Source organism: Bombus vancouverensis, chromosome 4 (assembly GCF_051014615.1).
Source record: "Bombus vancouverensis nearcticus chromosome 4, iyBomVanc1_principal, whole genome shotgun sequence".
Taxonomy (NCBI): Eukaryota; Metazoa; Arthropoda; class Insecta; order Hymenoptera; family Apidae; genus Bombus; species Bombus vancouverensis.
The window spans coordinates 11065037-11082242 of NC_134914.1; the positions used below are offsets into that span (position 1 = coordinate 11065037).

Below are 17206 nucleotides of genomic sequence, written 5' to 3' on the forward strand. Positions count from 1 at the left end.
TTCTTCCGCGTCTGCGTTTCATCCGCGTTCATCGCCGATCCAGCGATATTACTAGACTTCCGGCTCACTGTTCTAGAAAATGTAAAACAGCCGGCTCTCCGGTGGCAAAATCACGTTCAATTTTGTTGCGCGCCCGATAGGCAACACGAGGAAAAAGAAGAGAAGTAACGAGAAAAAGAGAAAGAGAGAATGGTCGGAGGGTGGTTTCCGAGGGAAAAGAATGCGAATTGCTTCATCCGCGTGGCGTCTGGCTGAGGTCAATTCACGATGCATTTTCTATCGACGTTCTTTCCTTTCTCTTTTTCTTCTTCTTTTTACGATACTCTTGCTCGCTTGTATTTTCGTGGTGGTTTTCGGTTTTTGTTATTTTTATCAGAAAATTATGAGCTTATCGTGTTGCGCGTTACGCGCTACTTTTATACCGCTTTTTCAAGTACACTCTATTATCTTTGATGGCTTGGGATAGCTTTCATCGATATTTTAGAGTACGCTTGGTGGTTGTATCGTTTTAATAAAGAATCCAACGAAACAAAATGTGTATCCCTTATTATATATGAAAATTTGTTTTTCCTCGTAATTCGCGATTGTTAAGCCCCGACATTCTGCAGCTCTTCTCGTAAATGTTTTTCGTTTGTGCCGTTTGACAAAGTGGAATAGAATTGGATTAAACATCGTAATCGATGCGGAGATCGTTTCGTCGTTGCCAGGGGTTAGAGAAAGATATTGGGTTTACAAAGGCCGGCATTGTAAAACCGTTGGTTCGCGGGTAAGTGGATTACGTACAGGATCTGTGAATTTTAATGGGCATCCGTGTACATGTTGGATCGTTTCATCGCGTAAAGTTTGAGGATGTGCTTGAAATATAAATATTCTTCTAACACTTTTATAGTTTGCGTCCACACGTCAGTTGGAACAAGTCTTTCGCGGATTTTCAATGTTTCTATTTAAAAATATCGTCTGTTACAACTGGCGATATCCTCGATTGATAGTAGTATGAAATATTTGGTATACAATTAACTTCGACTTATTCGTACGTCGATTTAAAGTTACTGTTGAGAATTGCGGATCTTATTCGCCGAAATAAAAGTGAAGGAGCACTAAGGTTACACTTAGAATTCATATTAAAATAGTTTTAGATTTATTTAATAAACGATTTCCAGGATCTTCGTCGATATACATTTGCACGCGTCTCAGCATTCTCTTTGTCTCACCATCTTCCATACCAAACTGCCAACGAAACAGTTACGTTCATCTGTTTTTCGAGACGCCGCGCACACACATACTTCCATACACTCATATTCACATACGTGTGTCACTACTACGCGGCTAATCTAGTCTAGCACACAAAATTATACATATCTGAATAAATAGTAATTTTTCGAAAGAACATTGGAATACTTTTCATGATGCGGTTTCGCTGTTTCGAAATGAAAATTCGGGACGTTTTCAAAAGCGCTCGATCGAGCGAATTTATATTTTAGAGGACAATGGAGATATTTTTGTATGTGCTTGCGGTAATTTTCTATCGACTGGATTTGTGTTACCTCGAAGCGGAGTTGGAATATTTCTCAGTGTGATTTTGGAAAGACAAATCGATTTATTTGTATAATGTGATTTAAGATAGTTTTGAATAGAATTTTTGTGATTTTTAAAGATCGAGTCTTTTTCACAGCGCGATCACGAATTTAATTGCCGGATTAAATATATAGCAACGAAATTGACGCGACCCCAAGTATATTGTCTTTTAGAACATGGAGAATCCAAACTTCAAATAGTTATGTTTAAAGAAGAAATGCTCGACGTTTTTTAAATTGTAATGTATAACACGTCTTTTGAACTGTGTTTCTAAAGGATACGTTTCACTCGATTTCATTTCACATCATAGTGGCTTTCTCTGATACTATAAAAATGAATATTCTATACGATTATAATCATAGTTTACGTAACGCGGAATGTATTTAATTGTTAAATATGTTTTGTATGCGATGTGAAGTGTATTAACACATTGTCAACAATTGAAGTTGACCAAAAATACTCGTATTTCAAATGATGAAAAAGTACCATCGACATACACCGATCAAATAACGTAAATGTAGAAGTGAATTGAAATGTTCGAAATTCATCTGGACGGTTATTTTTGTGCGATCGGATATTCGAATCTTCATCTCGTTTTGCTTTGAACTTCCGAAATTTAATCACTTAAACCATTTACTTAGCGCTTTATCAAACAAAGAATCATTCATTTTTCCGCCAAAAAGAGATGCAAGAATCTTATTGGAATCGCTTTTCCTAATAACCAAAGACATACGCCTCTTTCTTATACGTACAAAGATATTTCCCACAAGATAAAAAGAACATTAGAAATCAATATTTCGAAGTATGATTCTAAATTATCTTGTATTGTATCGTATTGTATTTGCATCCAAGCAATCAGCATGAAAACTGTGCGTAGAATAATACAGATGCGTCATGCAATCTAACTGTATGTTCATTATTAAACTGTATTCGTCAAAAATATTCATCAAAAATTTCACGTCACCGATAGAACATGACAATGCCACGATAATTACCATCCATCAACCTTTCAATCAAATTATCTATCGAGCAAACATATCTATAGCCTTAGAATGAAAAGTTAACGAGGACTGAACTTGCAACACGTCGACTTCCACTTTCTCAAATATAAAAGATTATTACAAAATTTATTTCCACCGAACACGAATCGATGCATCGAAATATACGTATTAGGAATGATCCAAGACCTAATGAGACGATATCCAGTAACAAGTAAATAAAGCGGCTAAAAATTTCCAATCAAAGATAATCGCCAAGACTTACTTGGAATACCACATGTGCGAGTTGGTCAATCCAGATCTTAGAGGAGCAGACACATACGTATCCGCTGAAAGGAAGAAGCCACCGGCTGTACATACACTAGACGCGTGACAAGAAATAACAGTATACCGAAGGAAGAAGCTAAGGAAGATATAATAGGAAGGAGGAGGAAGGAAGAGAGGAGAGATTAAGGGTTGGAAAAAGAAGCGGCCGTTTAAGTGGCGACAGAGGATACGGAGGATGGAAAACACGGTCTCCGTTAATGCCGTTATCGCGGTGGACAACGAAGGGAAATATGGTGGCTATTATTCGCTGAATAGCTTTTGCCTTGCCGCGTAACTCTGGCGGTGAGGACCGCCGCTGTGTTTCATTTCTCGTTCTTTCGGTTGCGCCAGACCAAATAGAGTTTAGAACGTCCTTCTACCGGTTGTTTTTGTCCTTCGGAATTGTCCGCCGTCTTTGGAAGCGAGCAGCAGATTACAGAAATCGAGGAGCAACTCGAGAAAAAGGAGGCTTCATTTTTCCTCACGACTTGCTGCACGAAGAAGGTGCAGGCTTTTTACAACGCGACGTTGTCCGACAGTTTGTGCGCGTGTGTATATCGAGGCTGACTGTTATCGATAGCCCGACCTCTGTCCCTGGTCCAGGAATTAGGACTGTAATGCGATAAATTTTCACGAGCGAGCGGACCGATGCGACTGAAAAAGCGTAACCTCGTTTGTCCGGCCGGAAGTTTCGCCGGAACGACTGGACCGGCCAACAATAAATTCGGTAATTGAAGAGGGTTCCGCGCGGCCGAGTCCTGGTAAACGAGTGTCGAAGAAAACGACAGAGCCTCGATGATTTCAATGTGCTATCCGGCTGATTTGTCACGTTGATGGTAACAGGCGAGAAAGAATTGCTGGTATTGATGCATGTTTGTCGTTTTGTTTGTTGGTCGGTCGGAAAACGTTACGATTTATTTATTTATTTTTGCCTTTCTTTTTCTTTCTTCTTTTTTTTTTTTGTCGATGTATAGCTCGTTCTTTTTAAATCATCGTGTGTGATAGTAGATTTAATTTGCAATTTGTTTGATTCTGGAGAAAGAGTCTGTTAATTAGCAAATGTAAGAAATATATGATATCAAAGTATACGAGCAAATATGCGAATACGATGTTGAAAAAGATTCTTGTGTCTTTTGATCAACGAGTATGATCCATAATTTATACGATGGTCAAGAAAGTTCTCCTACCTTTCAGTTGTTAAATATAGTTTTTAATTCAATGTGTATTTTATTACGACTCGCGAATTTGACTCAGACAACGACAAGCTTTACAACAGACAAAAAATACATAAAGTAGGTAGCCATTGTTCTTCCACCAACCCCATCCTTCCTCGCTGAATACAAAAAGAAAAAAGAAACGATTATATCAGCTTGACCGAAGATACAAATTATGTTGTAAAAGAGAAATAGTCATAAACTATACCGACCTTTCACCAACTTTATCCTCTCCTCGTCAAATACACAACTAACGATATCTTTTACCGTCGTCATGTCAATCTATCTGAAGGCAAAAAATTAATTACAAAAAAAAGAATCCAATAACGTCCAGTGGAAAAAAGCACGAAAGTCTCTAAAGCAAGTAATCGTACACAATTCTCCTAGCAATTCCAAGTTCATCAAACACACAATCCACTACAACCCTCGACGAAAACCGAACCATTCTACTGTCTAACCAACGAAAATATACTCCAAGCTCACCAAGCAAGCTCATAAAAACCAAGCTTTCGAGGATCTTCCATTAGTCAAAACGAATCATAGTTTTCGACGATGATGAAGGAAGAGACGAGGAAAAAGTTCGCAAGTTACATCGAACTGTGATGGAGTTAATTTCCTGTCCTGTCGACGCGATAGATAACAGAGCGGCGTGGATACGTGCATGAAGAATTCCATGGATGGTAATCGGCGAATCAAGGGCTGCTCGTCATCCTGTATCAGCCTGGCGGTGGTTATTGGTCGAAAACGCATTTTTCAACCGTCGATAGCCAACTTCCTAGATAGAAACTCTTCGACGAAGCGCACTGCCATCGAACGGATCGAAAGCACGTTGCATCCGAGCCAAATGAAGTGGCAAATAACCGTTATGTCGGAGTTTCCTGGTCAATGCGTTTGTGTTTCCTTTTCCTCTTTCTATCTCTCCCCCATCCGCCCACCCCTCCACTCTGTATTTCGCTTTTCGTTGGTGGATCGTTGCTGTGGCGAAACTCGGGCAGAAACGTTGCCTGATTTTTGTGAACGATTTTCTTCCAGTCTCTCCGGTGTTCATCGACCATGGTCGATCCGTGGTTTATGAAAAGGAAAAGCCCCAGTTTTTAAAGGAAAGAAAGTATGGAGAAAGAAAAAGAGACAATAATATTTACTGGATTGTTCAGGATATTTCAGTTGGTTCCGATGGTTTAACGAAAAGTACAAAGTACAAGAGCAACAAATCGGATATGAAACGAAGAATTTACTGATGTAAACGACGTTTCAAAAGTGTCATTTCTGTCTTAAAGACAAGAGTTATTTCGTATCCTTTGATATAGATACTTGTTGTCGTATTCTTGCACCACAGTGGGAGATAGATCGTCGTGATACTGTTTAAGTGAAAAAATTGAAAGGAGGTTGTTAGAATTTAATCTTAAAGTAAAGATAAATAATCTGTGGAAGACACAATATTTATGTTGAAATAATATTAGGTGATATTTATTAAACAGAATTAGAACCAAATATATTTAAAATATAAGTGAGTGATATGGTATAATTAACAAAGTGTGCAGGTAAAGAATTTATGGATTGTTGACAGTCGGCCAGTTACTCTCAGACTGACTGTACGTAGTGACCCATGGTCCCTTAAAAGATTTTGAATCCCACTCTCTATACAGTAGTGAGTATGACCTGTGTAAGTCTCTGTATAAGACTATTTTTGCGTCTGTGTGTGTAATATCGTTGTATTCCAACAGAGGTACCTTTAGCTGTGTATATACGATACTTAATTAATACGATAATTAATTTGCTTCTAACTTGTAACTTTTAACTATATCGCCGGTGATATTGTGACGCATGTGTCCCTTCGATATGTTCGACGTTATATACTAGTAACAAAATTCTAGATAATAATTTAAACAAATTAAAATCAAGAAACAAATTAATTTATTACAGTTCGAATAATGAAGATCGTACGTGTTATTACATCACTAAATTCTTCTATCATAGTATAAGAATATGGCAAGAAAAATATGTGACGTTATTTAAAAAGGTACAAAATCTCGTCTTTTTTTTCTTTTCGTTTTAAATGATACCATTTGAAAATCGTTTCCACGTGAATGAATCCTTTATTCGATACCAACGAGCTTCTGTTCAAAACACTTTTGTTAGATCACCAGAAGCAACTGGAATATGGCGACCAACTCGTAGACCATCTTCTTCCACATAGGAAATAAAAGGAAAAGAGGAATCGAGATAAAATGATGAGAAATGAAAGACATCGAACGTTGAATGATGTTGAAATACGTTTCTGTAATGAATAAATGAGTGTTGTCGATTCGATGAAAGAGAGAAAAGGTTCGTCCAAGATGTATAATACAATGTGGAGATTTTCTTAAACGAAGCCATAGATTACAATTTTTCTTCGCTTCTTTGACGTTAAGAAAAATGAAATGGAGTGAAACTAATTTTTCGTTCGCACAAAGGAAGCGGCGGTTTATATTTATCTGCTCGGTAGCCGCGATCGTATCTGGAACGGGTATTAATAATGCAAAAATGATGAAAAAGACGTCGTCGTCCGTTTACCCGTTTACCAACGCCATATCGATTACCGGATGTATCGACGAAGAAAAATTGCATTTATCGTGAACCCACACGATCGTTTTTCTCTCTGTTTGAACTTGAACACCTAGATACGACGACATAAAGTCGTCGAATATATCGTTTGCAATTCATCCTAATCTTCTTTCTGGTGATGCGAACGAAGGGATTAACCGATGAATTCGGGCGGAAAATGGTACAAATAAAAAAGATCTGTAATTTGAGAGAACCGTGGAGGAAGTTTAACCTTAACAAAGAAACTTGGGAAGTTTCAAAAATTTGATTATATTACCATACTGGCGAAGTTTATGCAAATTCATATTCTCATGAACGTAATTTAAAAAATGGAACGTTGGTAAAAAGATTAATTGATTCTGAAAAAAAATCGCTTGATATTTACGTTACAACTTACGAAAGTCGCGTCGTCGTAGATTAGCGCCAGTTTCGACGTTTCAAACACGTGAAAAGTGGTTTTCCAAGGTACAGGTCTGGCTCGTACTTTACGATATGTTTGCCCCAACATAGAATTCTTCGTAAAAAAGGGGGACTTAAACGCGTGGAAGTTAGTTTTTAACTTTGGACTCTCGAAGAACAGTTTTTCGTTTCTCGCCAACTTTTTATGTAACGTTCCGTTACTTCGTGGCAAAAATACCCTGTGGAACTAAAATCGCTATTTTCGCCAGCTCCGACAAGTACGTACCCGCTTTCGCTCGATGCAATCCACGGATAAAAAATAGAAATAAATAACATAACATAAATAATAACATGCATATAAGAACGTATGAATGTTGAAATAATTTTTAGAAAAACCACTGGGTTATTTTTTACAATTTTTTCTAACATTACTGACACCCGTTGAAACGTAGATTTCCATTATAAAACTAAAATCATACTATGGATATCCTATTTTGAAAATTATATTTAACCTGTCTTTTTTCCAAATTCGAGTGTGTCGTAATTTCTATTGTTATATTATTACTTAAAGAAAAAAAAAAAAAAAGAAATCGAACACAGTTTTCTCGTAGACTAACGTGTACTTTGATCGTCTGTGTTACAGCACGACCGCAAAAAGTGGAGATCAGCAACTACCCGAACAAGAAGAAGATCGAGGTGAAAGTTGGCGAGTCCCGTCGTTTGGAATGCGTCGTTCGATCGGCGAAACCAGCCGCCTCGATCGTCTGGTATCGTGGAAACGTTCAGATCAAAGGAGGTGACACGATGATTACCCCGATTTCTATCGAGGGTGGTAAGTAAATTCATTGTTACGTCGCTATTCGAAACTCTTCTAAACTCGACGAGGAGGGTATCGTTCCTCTGACGCCAACTTTTCTTATCTTTCATGGAAGAATCGACGAGCCTCGAACTTCTTATCTTAAAAAGAGAATTTATATCGAGGGGGCTTGTTACTCTGTGGACGCATTTGCATGAAAACACGTGTTTCGAACTTTCTCCGAGAAGAATTTTTTACGAAGAAAGGTTTATTCAAAGTATGATAGAAATTACATGGAATAAAAGAAATATGAAAAAATGTTATAACAAAGAATCGGAAGATAGAAGGCGCTTGTAAATTAGTCGACGATTGCGATAAAACGAAAGAAAGAGGACACGAGAAAGGGGAAAACTCGAGTCACGACAAGATAGATCGGGTAGAAATAATTGACGGAGTACTGACAGACCAGACACGACCGAGACGAATGAGATTTCTTGCCGAAATTAAGTCCAACCCTTGTACAATCTCCTCGAGCTATGATTAATCTTTGTTTACTCAATCGTGAATTACCAGCTAAATTTCATTTTCTCCCCTGGGAAGCTTTGCAATTCATCGCTCTTCTCATTAGTCAAATTTAGAAGTTGGAAGTCTCGTCCTTAAAAAAGGGCCACCCCTTTATTACCTCGCCTCGTTTCACACTCATTTCGATAAATATTTATCAAGCGCATATAATATCAAACGCTGACGTATTTTTATGTAGTACAGCTATTATCGTAATTGTCAATTGTTCATTAACGCGAACAGGTTCATTTAACGATTTATGCAATCGTATTAATATATTACAAAATTCATTCCGTGGAATATCGAACGTTGTTTCGGTTTATGCGGAAAATACAACTCGTTAATATAATTGTTACGTTCATTATCGATTTTAAGTGAAAATAAACAAAATAAAAATAATGCGTTAGTTATGTTACAGTGATGTGTTATGTTACACTGTAATTTTCATGCGAGAAAAGAAATACCACACCAGTCAAGTTGACTGGTTTTACAATTTTATTTTAAAATTCCTACTTCGCGTTATATTTCCTTTCAGCAATGATGTAATGACTTTCGCAATGATAACTAAAAGAATGATATAATGAATTTTATTTTGTTTTTTATGTAATCAAACTCAAAATAATTTCGTATCGAGGCTACTTATACCAATACCAGTCAAAATGACTGGTATTTGTCGAAGTGTAAAAGGGTCCTGCAATCTGTTTATCGAACCGCAGACTTTTTCGACTTCTTTTTTCGCGTAGAATCACCCCTTTTCCGCTTGTACCACCAGTTACCAACCACCCTGTATATAAGAAAAAAATCCAGTTATCTTAATAATTAATACAATAATTTAATATTTAATAATTGATAGAATTTTTATATTACAACGTACAATACTCAGATTTTTCGTATCTCAAGATTCCAAATAGAATAATATTCTCGAAACTTTTTTATCCAGTTTCTAATGATTCTTAGATTTATCATTCATAAAAACAGGGATATTTCCAAAACCCACTAGATTCTTCCCACTATCTTAAAACCACTAAGCACTCTACTACTCTGCTCTACGAGTTTATATACATTCTCTATCGAAGAAACTTGCAAGTTGGTCGTCATGAGAACCAAAGTACAAATTCCGTCGACGTTAATCCAGAGCCGAGGGCGTCAGTCAATCGATCAGGCACAAAAGCGCCGCTTAAAGTGGATTGCCCGTGTCGATTCGGCCGAACCGTTCGCGGAATCTGATTCTCCCTTAATCCATTTTTACCGACAATTAAGGCCACGAAGGTTAGACGCGGGTCTGGCGTCTGCCATCGATCGAAGTGCAATAACAATTCGAAACTAACGTTCGTAGAAAGAAGAAAACAATGAGAGGGAATAAAAGAAAAGGTGGAGGGAAGAGAAATGGAAGAGAGGTTTCGTTGCTGGTTGGTAGATAGGAGCAGAGAAGAAGGAGCAATTTCCAAACGGCAAAATCGCTTCTGCCGAGCGTTATATCGATCCTTGGACAGGAAGCGCACGAGCTTGCCGAATAAAAAGAAGAAACAACGTCGAACAGACGTCCGGGGTGGGTTGAAAAAGGTTACAAAAGATGAGTGCTGCGGGAGCAGAAGCAATAGGCGGGACACGAGGGAAAAAGAGGGCATAATGGTTCGACGAGCAAAGACCTCGAGTTTTATTTCCCGCTTCCTTCGACCGCGACGATTTTATGTAATAATTAATGAATATGAAACAGACCGGCCACGGGCCCTCGGATACAGCCAAGCCACTCGTTATCTTTATTTAAATCCTTCGAGTATCCCTTGTTGCACCCTTGTCTTCGTTTAATCAACCCTAAAGATCTGTTTATAGCGCGACCGAATAATAGCGAGAACCGCGTGCAAACACAGAATTGGATAGAATAAATATCGAATATTGGATAAGGTGGTTGGGAATTAAATTGGTGAGAGTTGTGGTTCGACATGGGGACTAGGTAATGAAGTATCGATGAAGCGTTTGATGGTGTAAATTTAATTTCCAGTCGAGTTGACGTGAGAGGATTTTTGGGAAAGGTAATGTTTTGTCAATGTAGACAAGTGGGTTAAATATAATGGTTTCTAAGGCTAATGGGAAGAAGCTGAGAAAGGAGTTCGACAATCAATTGACGATTGTTTTTTTTTCTTTTTTTATAATAAACATCTTTTATATCGTTCGTGACACTATGATTAAAAACACACTTTCTCTTAGAAGACATTTAACGCGATACTTCGACGTGAACATCTACATAGATGAATTTACGTACTCGCGGCATTTAACAATTCGTTTAGAGCGTCGCAAAACGCTGTCTACGTTACGAAATAATTACAAAAGCCATAGAACGATGCGATTACGTTATCTAGCAAAGAAACAGCTGAAAGAAAAAAAGTAACCTATCATCCATCTCGCGACTATTAACGCAGTTTGCTTACGTTGCGAGCGAGCTAGAACGAAAAGAAAATACTAGAAGGGTACCGTAAACGCAGCTTAAACAAAAGCTAAAAGACTTCACCATATAGTCCACATATAGAAAAGACGTAACGACAAAGCCAAAAAACGGAAATTTTCGTCGCAAGCAGTCTATGACGAAAAAGGAAGTGACCGTGTTTCGCGTATTTTTGCGTTCGCAACAAATACCAGTAGAACGAGAATCCGCGCGAACAGAACAAAAGGCTGAAGGAAATTCAGGTCGCGAACCGTCGCGTACGCTGAGCTTTGAAAACGCCGTTTAAAGTTTCCCTTCCACTTCCCTCGGACATTTTTTGTCAAAGTGGCCACTCGCTTTGCCGGATTTGTCAAAGAACACGAACATGTCCTGCGGGCCAAAAGATCCGTGTCATCGTCCGTTTTCCCTCCTCCACTTGTTACGTCCTTTCAACGGGAACCAGACGTTTTCTGCACGGAAAACCACGTCGTCCCCGCACTCACTCGTCCCGAACAACGTTCGAAAACTTTTTCCACTTCCTATGCCAGGCCCTTTTTTTCTCGTGCAGGATTTAAGATTCTCTTTCGTAGCCAGTTTGCATACATTCCGTGGATGACGCCAGTAAATTTCTGTTTTTAGGATCATGTCAAGGGAAACAGATAAGACGGGGAAGTAAATTGATGCGTCTGGCTATAGAGAAGATTTAAATTTTATTGGAATCGGAAATTCCTTTTTGTAGACGCTGTCCGAATAAATTCGTTCGATGACCCGAGGAAATTCGTATTTTCAGGATTTTGTCAGCGGAAATTGATATAATTGATAAGATTGGAAAGTAAATGTGAACGCATAGTTTTGAATGATGGTTTCAAGATGATTCAAGTTTCATTAGGATAAAAATTCACAGGCAAGATAGCACCAAATCTATTGTATGATATGGGCAAATTTATATTTTTAGAGCTTCGTAGACTGATGTAGGTAATAAATAGGTGCGTATAATCAATAGATAGATGATCTGAAGAATGTTTAAAGTTTGTTAGAACCGAAGATGTTAGAGGTAATAATTGGAGCGTTTATAACGTGGCCCTGCGAAAGTTGGAAAAGACACTTTCGCGGTTCCTTCTTCCGAAGGATGCCTCTTGGCAGACTGTGATAAAGCTGGTAATACGAGAAGCTTAACGAGTGCTTTTTTTATTTCAGCCGACGTTCTAAATTCCTCGCATTGCCCTTAATTCGGGAAAGTAGTCCGCGGCCTTAAGCTCCATTCTGAATTTGCACCCTACGGCCGCGTAAAGAACACAGAAAATAATCGATGGAAAACAACGTGTCCATAACATTTCTCTAAACCACTGTGTATCGAAATTTCAAATTTTTCAGTTGCAATTTTCTGTATCGCCCATTAAATATGATAACGCGTGTTAGATCGCGATACATAGAAATCGATACATAGAAGTCCATTTGATAGTACCTGCCACACGTAGATGCTGCCTTGCCACACGCTCAACAAACATAAATCCAACTATCCACCAACGTGAAAGAAATAGCTAAAAATAGACACCATAAACGTATCCTCAAAAGCCCCGGACAAATTGCATCGCGTAATCGCTCGAACTACAGGTATCGTTCTAGACGCACACTTACCCCGTATATCGTTGGGAACGTTAGCGTAAAAGATATCAGCAGTTGCTTTCCGTTCCTTGGCGCAGTTCAAATCATTTTTCCGGGCTTGGTTTAATATTTAAACGGAGCTGCGCCATTCTTTTACCTAGTGTTTTTTAAAAGCACACCAGAGGATAACTTAATAGAGTGTCTTAGTTGCTCCATTATATCCTTTCCAACAATGCACTTCCACTCGTTCCACCCCTGCCTCTTCCTCTCTTCCACCACCACCCCATTGGCTATCCGCTCCTCTTGCACCCCTGCACATTCCCGTTCTTTTCGTGCTGCTCCAACATAGTTAACGTTTCATGATCCCTAGGGTCGTAACTATGGTTTGCAGTACTTGTTCCAGCAGCTTGAAAGTTTTATCTACGGCCGTACAGGCTGCGTGAAGATTTTTCGTTCGTAATTCGCCTGGCTGCAACGATAAAGGCCACTCTACTGGCTGGTTCGCGACGACGATATTAATTGCGATCGTTTCTCTGCTCTTCCGTTTCCTCGTTCACCCTCGTCGCCCCGTTTAGCGTCGTTACTCGTTCGAATCAATCCTTGGGAAAAGGAAAAGGACCTGTTTCCTCTTTGATCGTTTTAATCAGTAATAAGATTGTACGAGGCAGAGAGGGGGTGTAGAGGAGAAACTGGCTCGAGCACACGAAGAAAATGCACCTTCCAGATTATTTATTAACGGCAGAGCGACGTTGATTCCAGAATACGACATAGCTCCGGCGCGATCTTGAAAGAGACTTATTAATATCAATTCGAGTTGCTCCTTCTTTTTTTCTTCCCTTCCTTCGAGCTTACAGCGAGCACAATGTTTCGTCCCTGACGTTCCGTCTTGTTGCTTCTAGCTCTTCCGTTATGTCTTCTGTCTCTTCCACCTGGCCTTGATTGATAATAGGGAAATTGATTACGTTTATAGCCGCGTATTAGCTGACCATACTACAGTCGTTCAAAAATTATTAGCTTCTTTCGTTGAAATATTTCTGTAGGTTGAAATGATGTAGTAACAGGAAATATGTATCTACTTCAGTGTCTTGTAAGATGATACAGAATTAGGATTATTTTCAGGATTCAGGATTATATAATTTAAAGAAATATAGAAGAAAAGAAAATATTTCATAGTGTGTATGTGTGTGTCTTGCGAAAGAATCCGAGGATTATTACAGATGGTGTTAATCGACAGGTGTTAATTGATATTGTTGGGTCGTAGGTAATTCATGGGAAATCAAGTTTGGTTTGATTATTTCATTTTAATTTGTATTTTATGCTTGATACGATAGTAATTATTATTGACTCGCGTTACCTCAAATATAAAATACAAATGAAATTAACGTTAAATAACTCCCTATTTGAGAGTTAATATTTTATATGATTTAAGAGTTTGATGGCACGAACATACGATATTTATAACAAATATACGAGCTATAGACATTTTCTGATAAAATATTCAAAGGATAGTTGAATCTTTAAACAATTTTATCATTTATTAAAACAAATAAAGAATATCAAGGAAACTGGTATTTTTTGTATGCATTTAATTACTACGATAAATGTATAAAAAATGGATATTGTAACAGCACGTAATAATTTAGAGATTCAACTTAACGATAGCAATTTTTATCAACGTTTCAGCATAAAAGGGTGACTACGTAGAAGATTTATTAAGAATCAGAAATTTTATCAAACGATAAGTTTTAAGTAAATCTTTGTTATATTTTACAAGCAAGGGAAATTATTTTGCCCCGTTAGAACGAGAAAAATAATTTTCGTTTAAACAAGAATTGGCCGATGGCTGAAAATCCTGTCAGGACTGGGAGATTGGAGTTCCTTGAAAAATTAAAAATCAACACGAATAGAAAATGAAAAATCATACGGCACGGTCGTTTCGTGTACCTTTGGTTGATGAAAAAAAAATGTGGAAATTGAATTTATTCTTAGGTTTTCGAAAGAGTTATCAATGTATTTCATTTGAAATTTTCTTCTCTTGGAAAACCCTGTTAAAATACGGCTGAACCTATTTTAGAGTCGTCTCCTTAAATTAACGTTCATGAATTCTAAAATTAACGAATAGTTCAAGAAAATCATGAAACCATTGAAAAATACAATAAAATCCTTTCTGGTCAAAAAAAAAAAATTACAAACGAAAACAAAATCAAATGTTTTAGAATTTGTATAATTTTATAAGTTTGAACAGCGTAGCTTAATATATTTCTATAATTATATAAAATATAACAAGTTTATATAATATTATAAAAATTCATATTTTTATAAATTTGACTGAAGAGACATTCTTTTCGTCGCTAAATATTAAAAGGATATCCCATTACTTTGGATAATTTATATATATTTGCATATTTTCTGTAAAATTTGATACGTTCAAATTTAAATAATTCACTGGAAACACCATCTTTTCCATCAGAAAGTATTCCAGTTGCCTATGAAATATATCAAAGTAATTTGTTATAAATATCTTTAACATTTCATCAATTTTAATATTTATCTCTTTCGTTCAAATAATACATATCTTGTAAATTGATTCGTAATCAATGAGTCGTTTCTGTTTCGTCCGGAAATTCGAACACCTTTAGCACCCGGAAAGGAACGACGAGAACTCTTGGGGCAGACTCGTGCATGCTCGTCACCCAGTCGGATTTCACACTTTGGACTAAAATTTCAGTGGTTTACGACTAGTTTACAACTAAGTCCCGTGAGTTACTCTACTTCTAACTGTATCTACGCAAATTCTCACTGTCGTTCGCACACGTTCCATCGTTCGTCGTGAGTTACGAAACTCATCGTTTTCGAAGTCAATAGACGTCTTTCGTTAATTGCATCCTTGTTGCATCTATTTCCTTTGTTAAATTACTGTACCTCAATTAACTCTATTGGATCTCTATTGTAAAAATTGTAACTAACTATACGAAACTGAAATAACAATTTAGAGAAATAAATTAGAATTATGTATGTCTCGTTAAAATCAATAATTCGTATCGCAGTTCCCTTTTACTGTTCAAAATCTATTTAAATATAAAATAACAAATTTACGTATAAGTATAAATGTAAAATTTATTTATATATATTTGAAATTAATGTAGAAAAGTAATTCAGTAACAAAGGGAACCTGATCTATTTAACATAACGATATATAATAATTGTAATAGAACTCTAATGGACTTCTGATTAATATTTTATAATTATCTAGTTGTCAGCTGTGTTATTTATTTTCTTGATTAATTATTTTCAGGAAAGATATTCCGAGTTCCGAGTACATTCTCGACGAGTAAAATGAATCGCCACAGTGAATTTTGTAAAAGAAATAATTTATGCTGCGAATAATATCCATTAGCCAATGAAACAGTCGTATAATTAACATCAAAAACAGACTCCATGACAATCGTTTAATTAATATCGAAAATAGTCGACAGTAATTTTCATATCTCTCTAGGTACATCACCGACGACAGGTATCAATTAACCAAACAGCGATATCGTTAAATTTAATTAATACGGGATAGACGACTTGGGGTGTCAAGTGCTTAGTAAAATAATTAATGTACATTTCGAAGCGAACGTTCCGAGATCCTTAATGCACGGCATATAACATCCTCCGAACATTTTCAGTCTCCCTTATAATTTTCTTACCTACACTCACACTTGCAAACATAGAAACATCAATTTTTTTCATCCACAACCGTTGTTTCTAACAAGCAAAACGCTTCTTCCTTCGTCAAATTGCGAGTAACAAACAAGCAGAAATAATTAATACTTAACGAAGTATTATAGAAATTTACATGTAGCCACGTTCAACGTCGTGTAATTGAAATTCTCGCTGTGTGTTGATTAAATTTCATATATATACATCGCGTTTCACCAGTTCGAGTGATTTATAAACGCGGATCCTCGCGAATATTCGATAAATATCGATCGAATTTATGGAATGAAGAAATTCGAACAAATAAGGTGAAACTCGTGTATAATTCGTTGGTGATTGAAATACTTGACATTATTAGACGAGAAACATTGGGGGGAAAATCGCTCATCGTAGCCGCATTTTCGCGTGTTGCGCTTAATAGCTACGTTGCGGAAGTTGCGACTTCTGGAAACGAACAGGTGTTGTTGCTTCGGGTAAAAGCCTGTCCGGTCTTATTTCACGATGATTTTAACAGGTGTCTCGAGAACGATCAAGAGCGTAAGCCGAGTAAATATTGTTGAAGCGCAATGTCGCGAGTATCGAGTATCTTTAAAAGAGGGTTTTGCTTTTACATCGTTGTAATCCTGTTATTGCGAACTCTGTTAGTCGATATTCGCTTTTTATTTATTCTTATCGACTTGTGATAACGAAAAATCTTATCGACAAGGAAGTCTAGTTACATAGAACATTGTAACGTAACCATATTGAGACGAATAAATGCTAAGAATTTCGCGTAAACAGAATTGCAACTGAAAGCAATAAGTTTGTGAATTAAAGCTATGAGATACACTTTGGAGGTTTTGTAAAATTTCTGTTACAAACTATAATTCTAGAAATATTTCCATATGCTCTTCGAACGTCCTTTTCTTATGAAATATTTCTATATTTTTATTTCTCTCTTGTCTTCCTTATTAATATATTTTCATCAAAAGAGAAGACTTCGCTTCGAAGGAAATATTTTTCAACTTCGAGTATTTTCGCATTCTACTGTTATCGATAAAAGAGA

At 37.1% G+C, this 17206-nt stretch overlaps 1 protein-coding gene across 1 annotated transcript in view; it reads left to right on the forward strand.

Moving 5' to 3' along the window:
• sns (sticks and stones) overlaps window positions 1-17206 on the forward strand; it is a 479494-nt gene that overhangs the window by 446386 nt on the left and 15902 nt on the right. The window contains exon 4 of the mRNA XM_033334261.2: window positions 7719-7907. Coding sequence (XP_033190152.1) covers window positions 7719-7907 — 189 coding nt within the window. The remainder of the gene's footprint in view (window positions 1-7718; window positions 7908-17206) is intronic.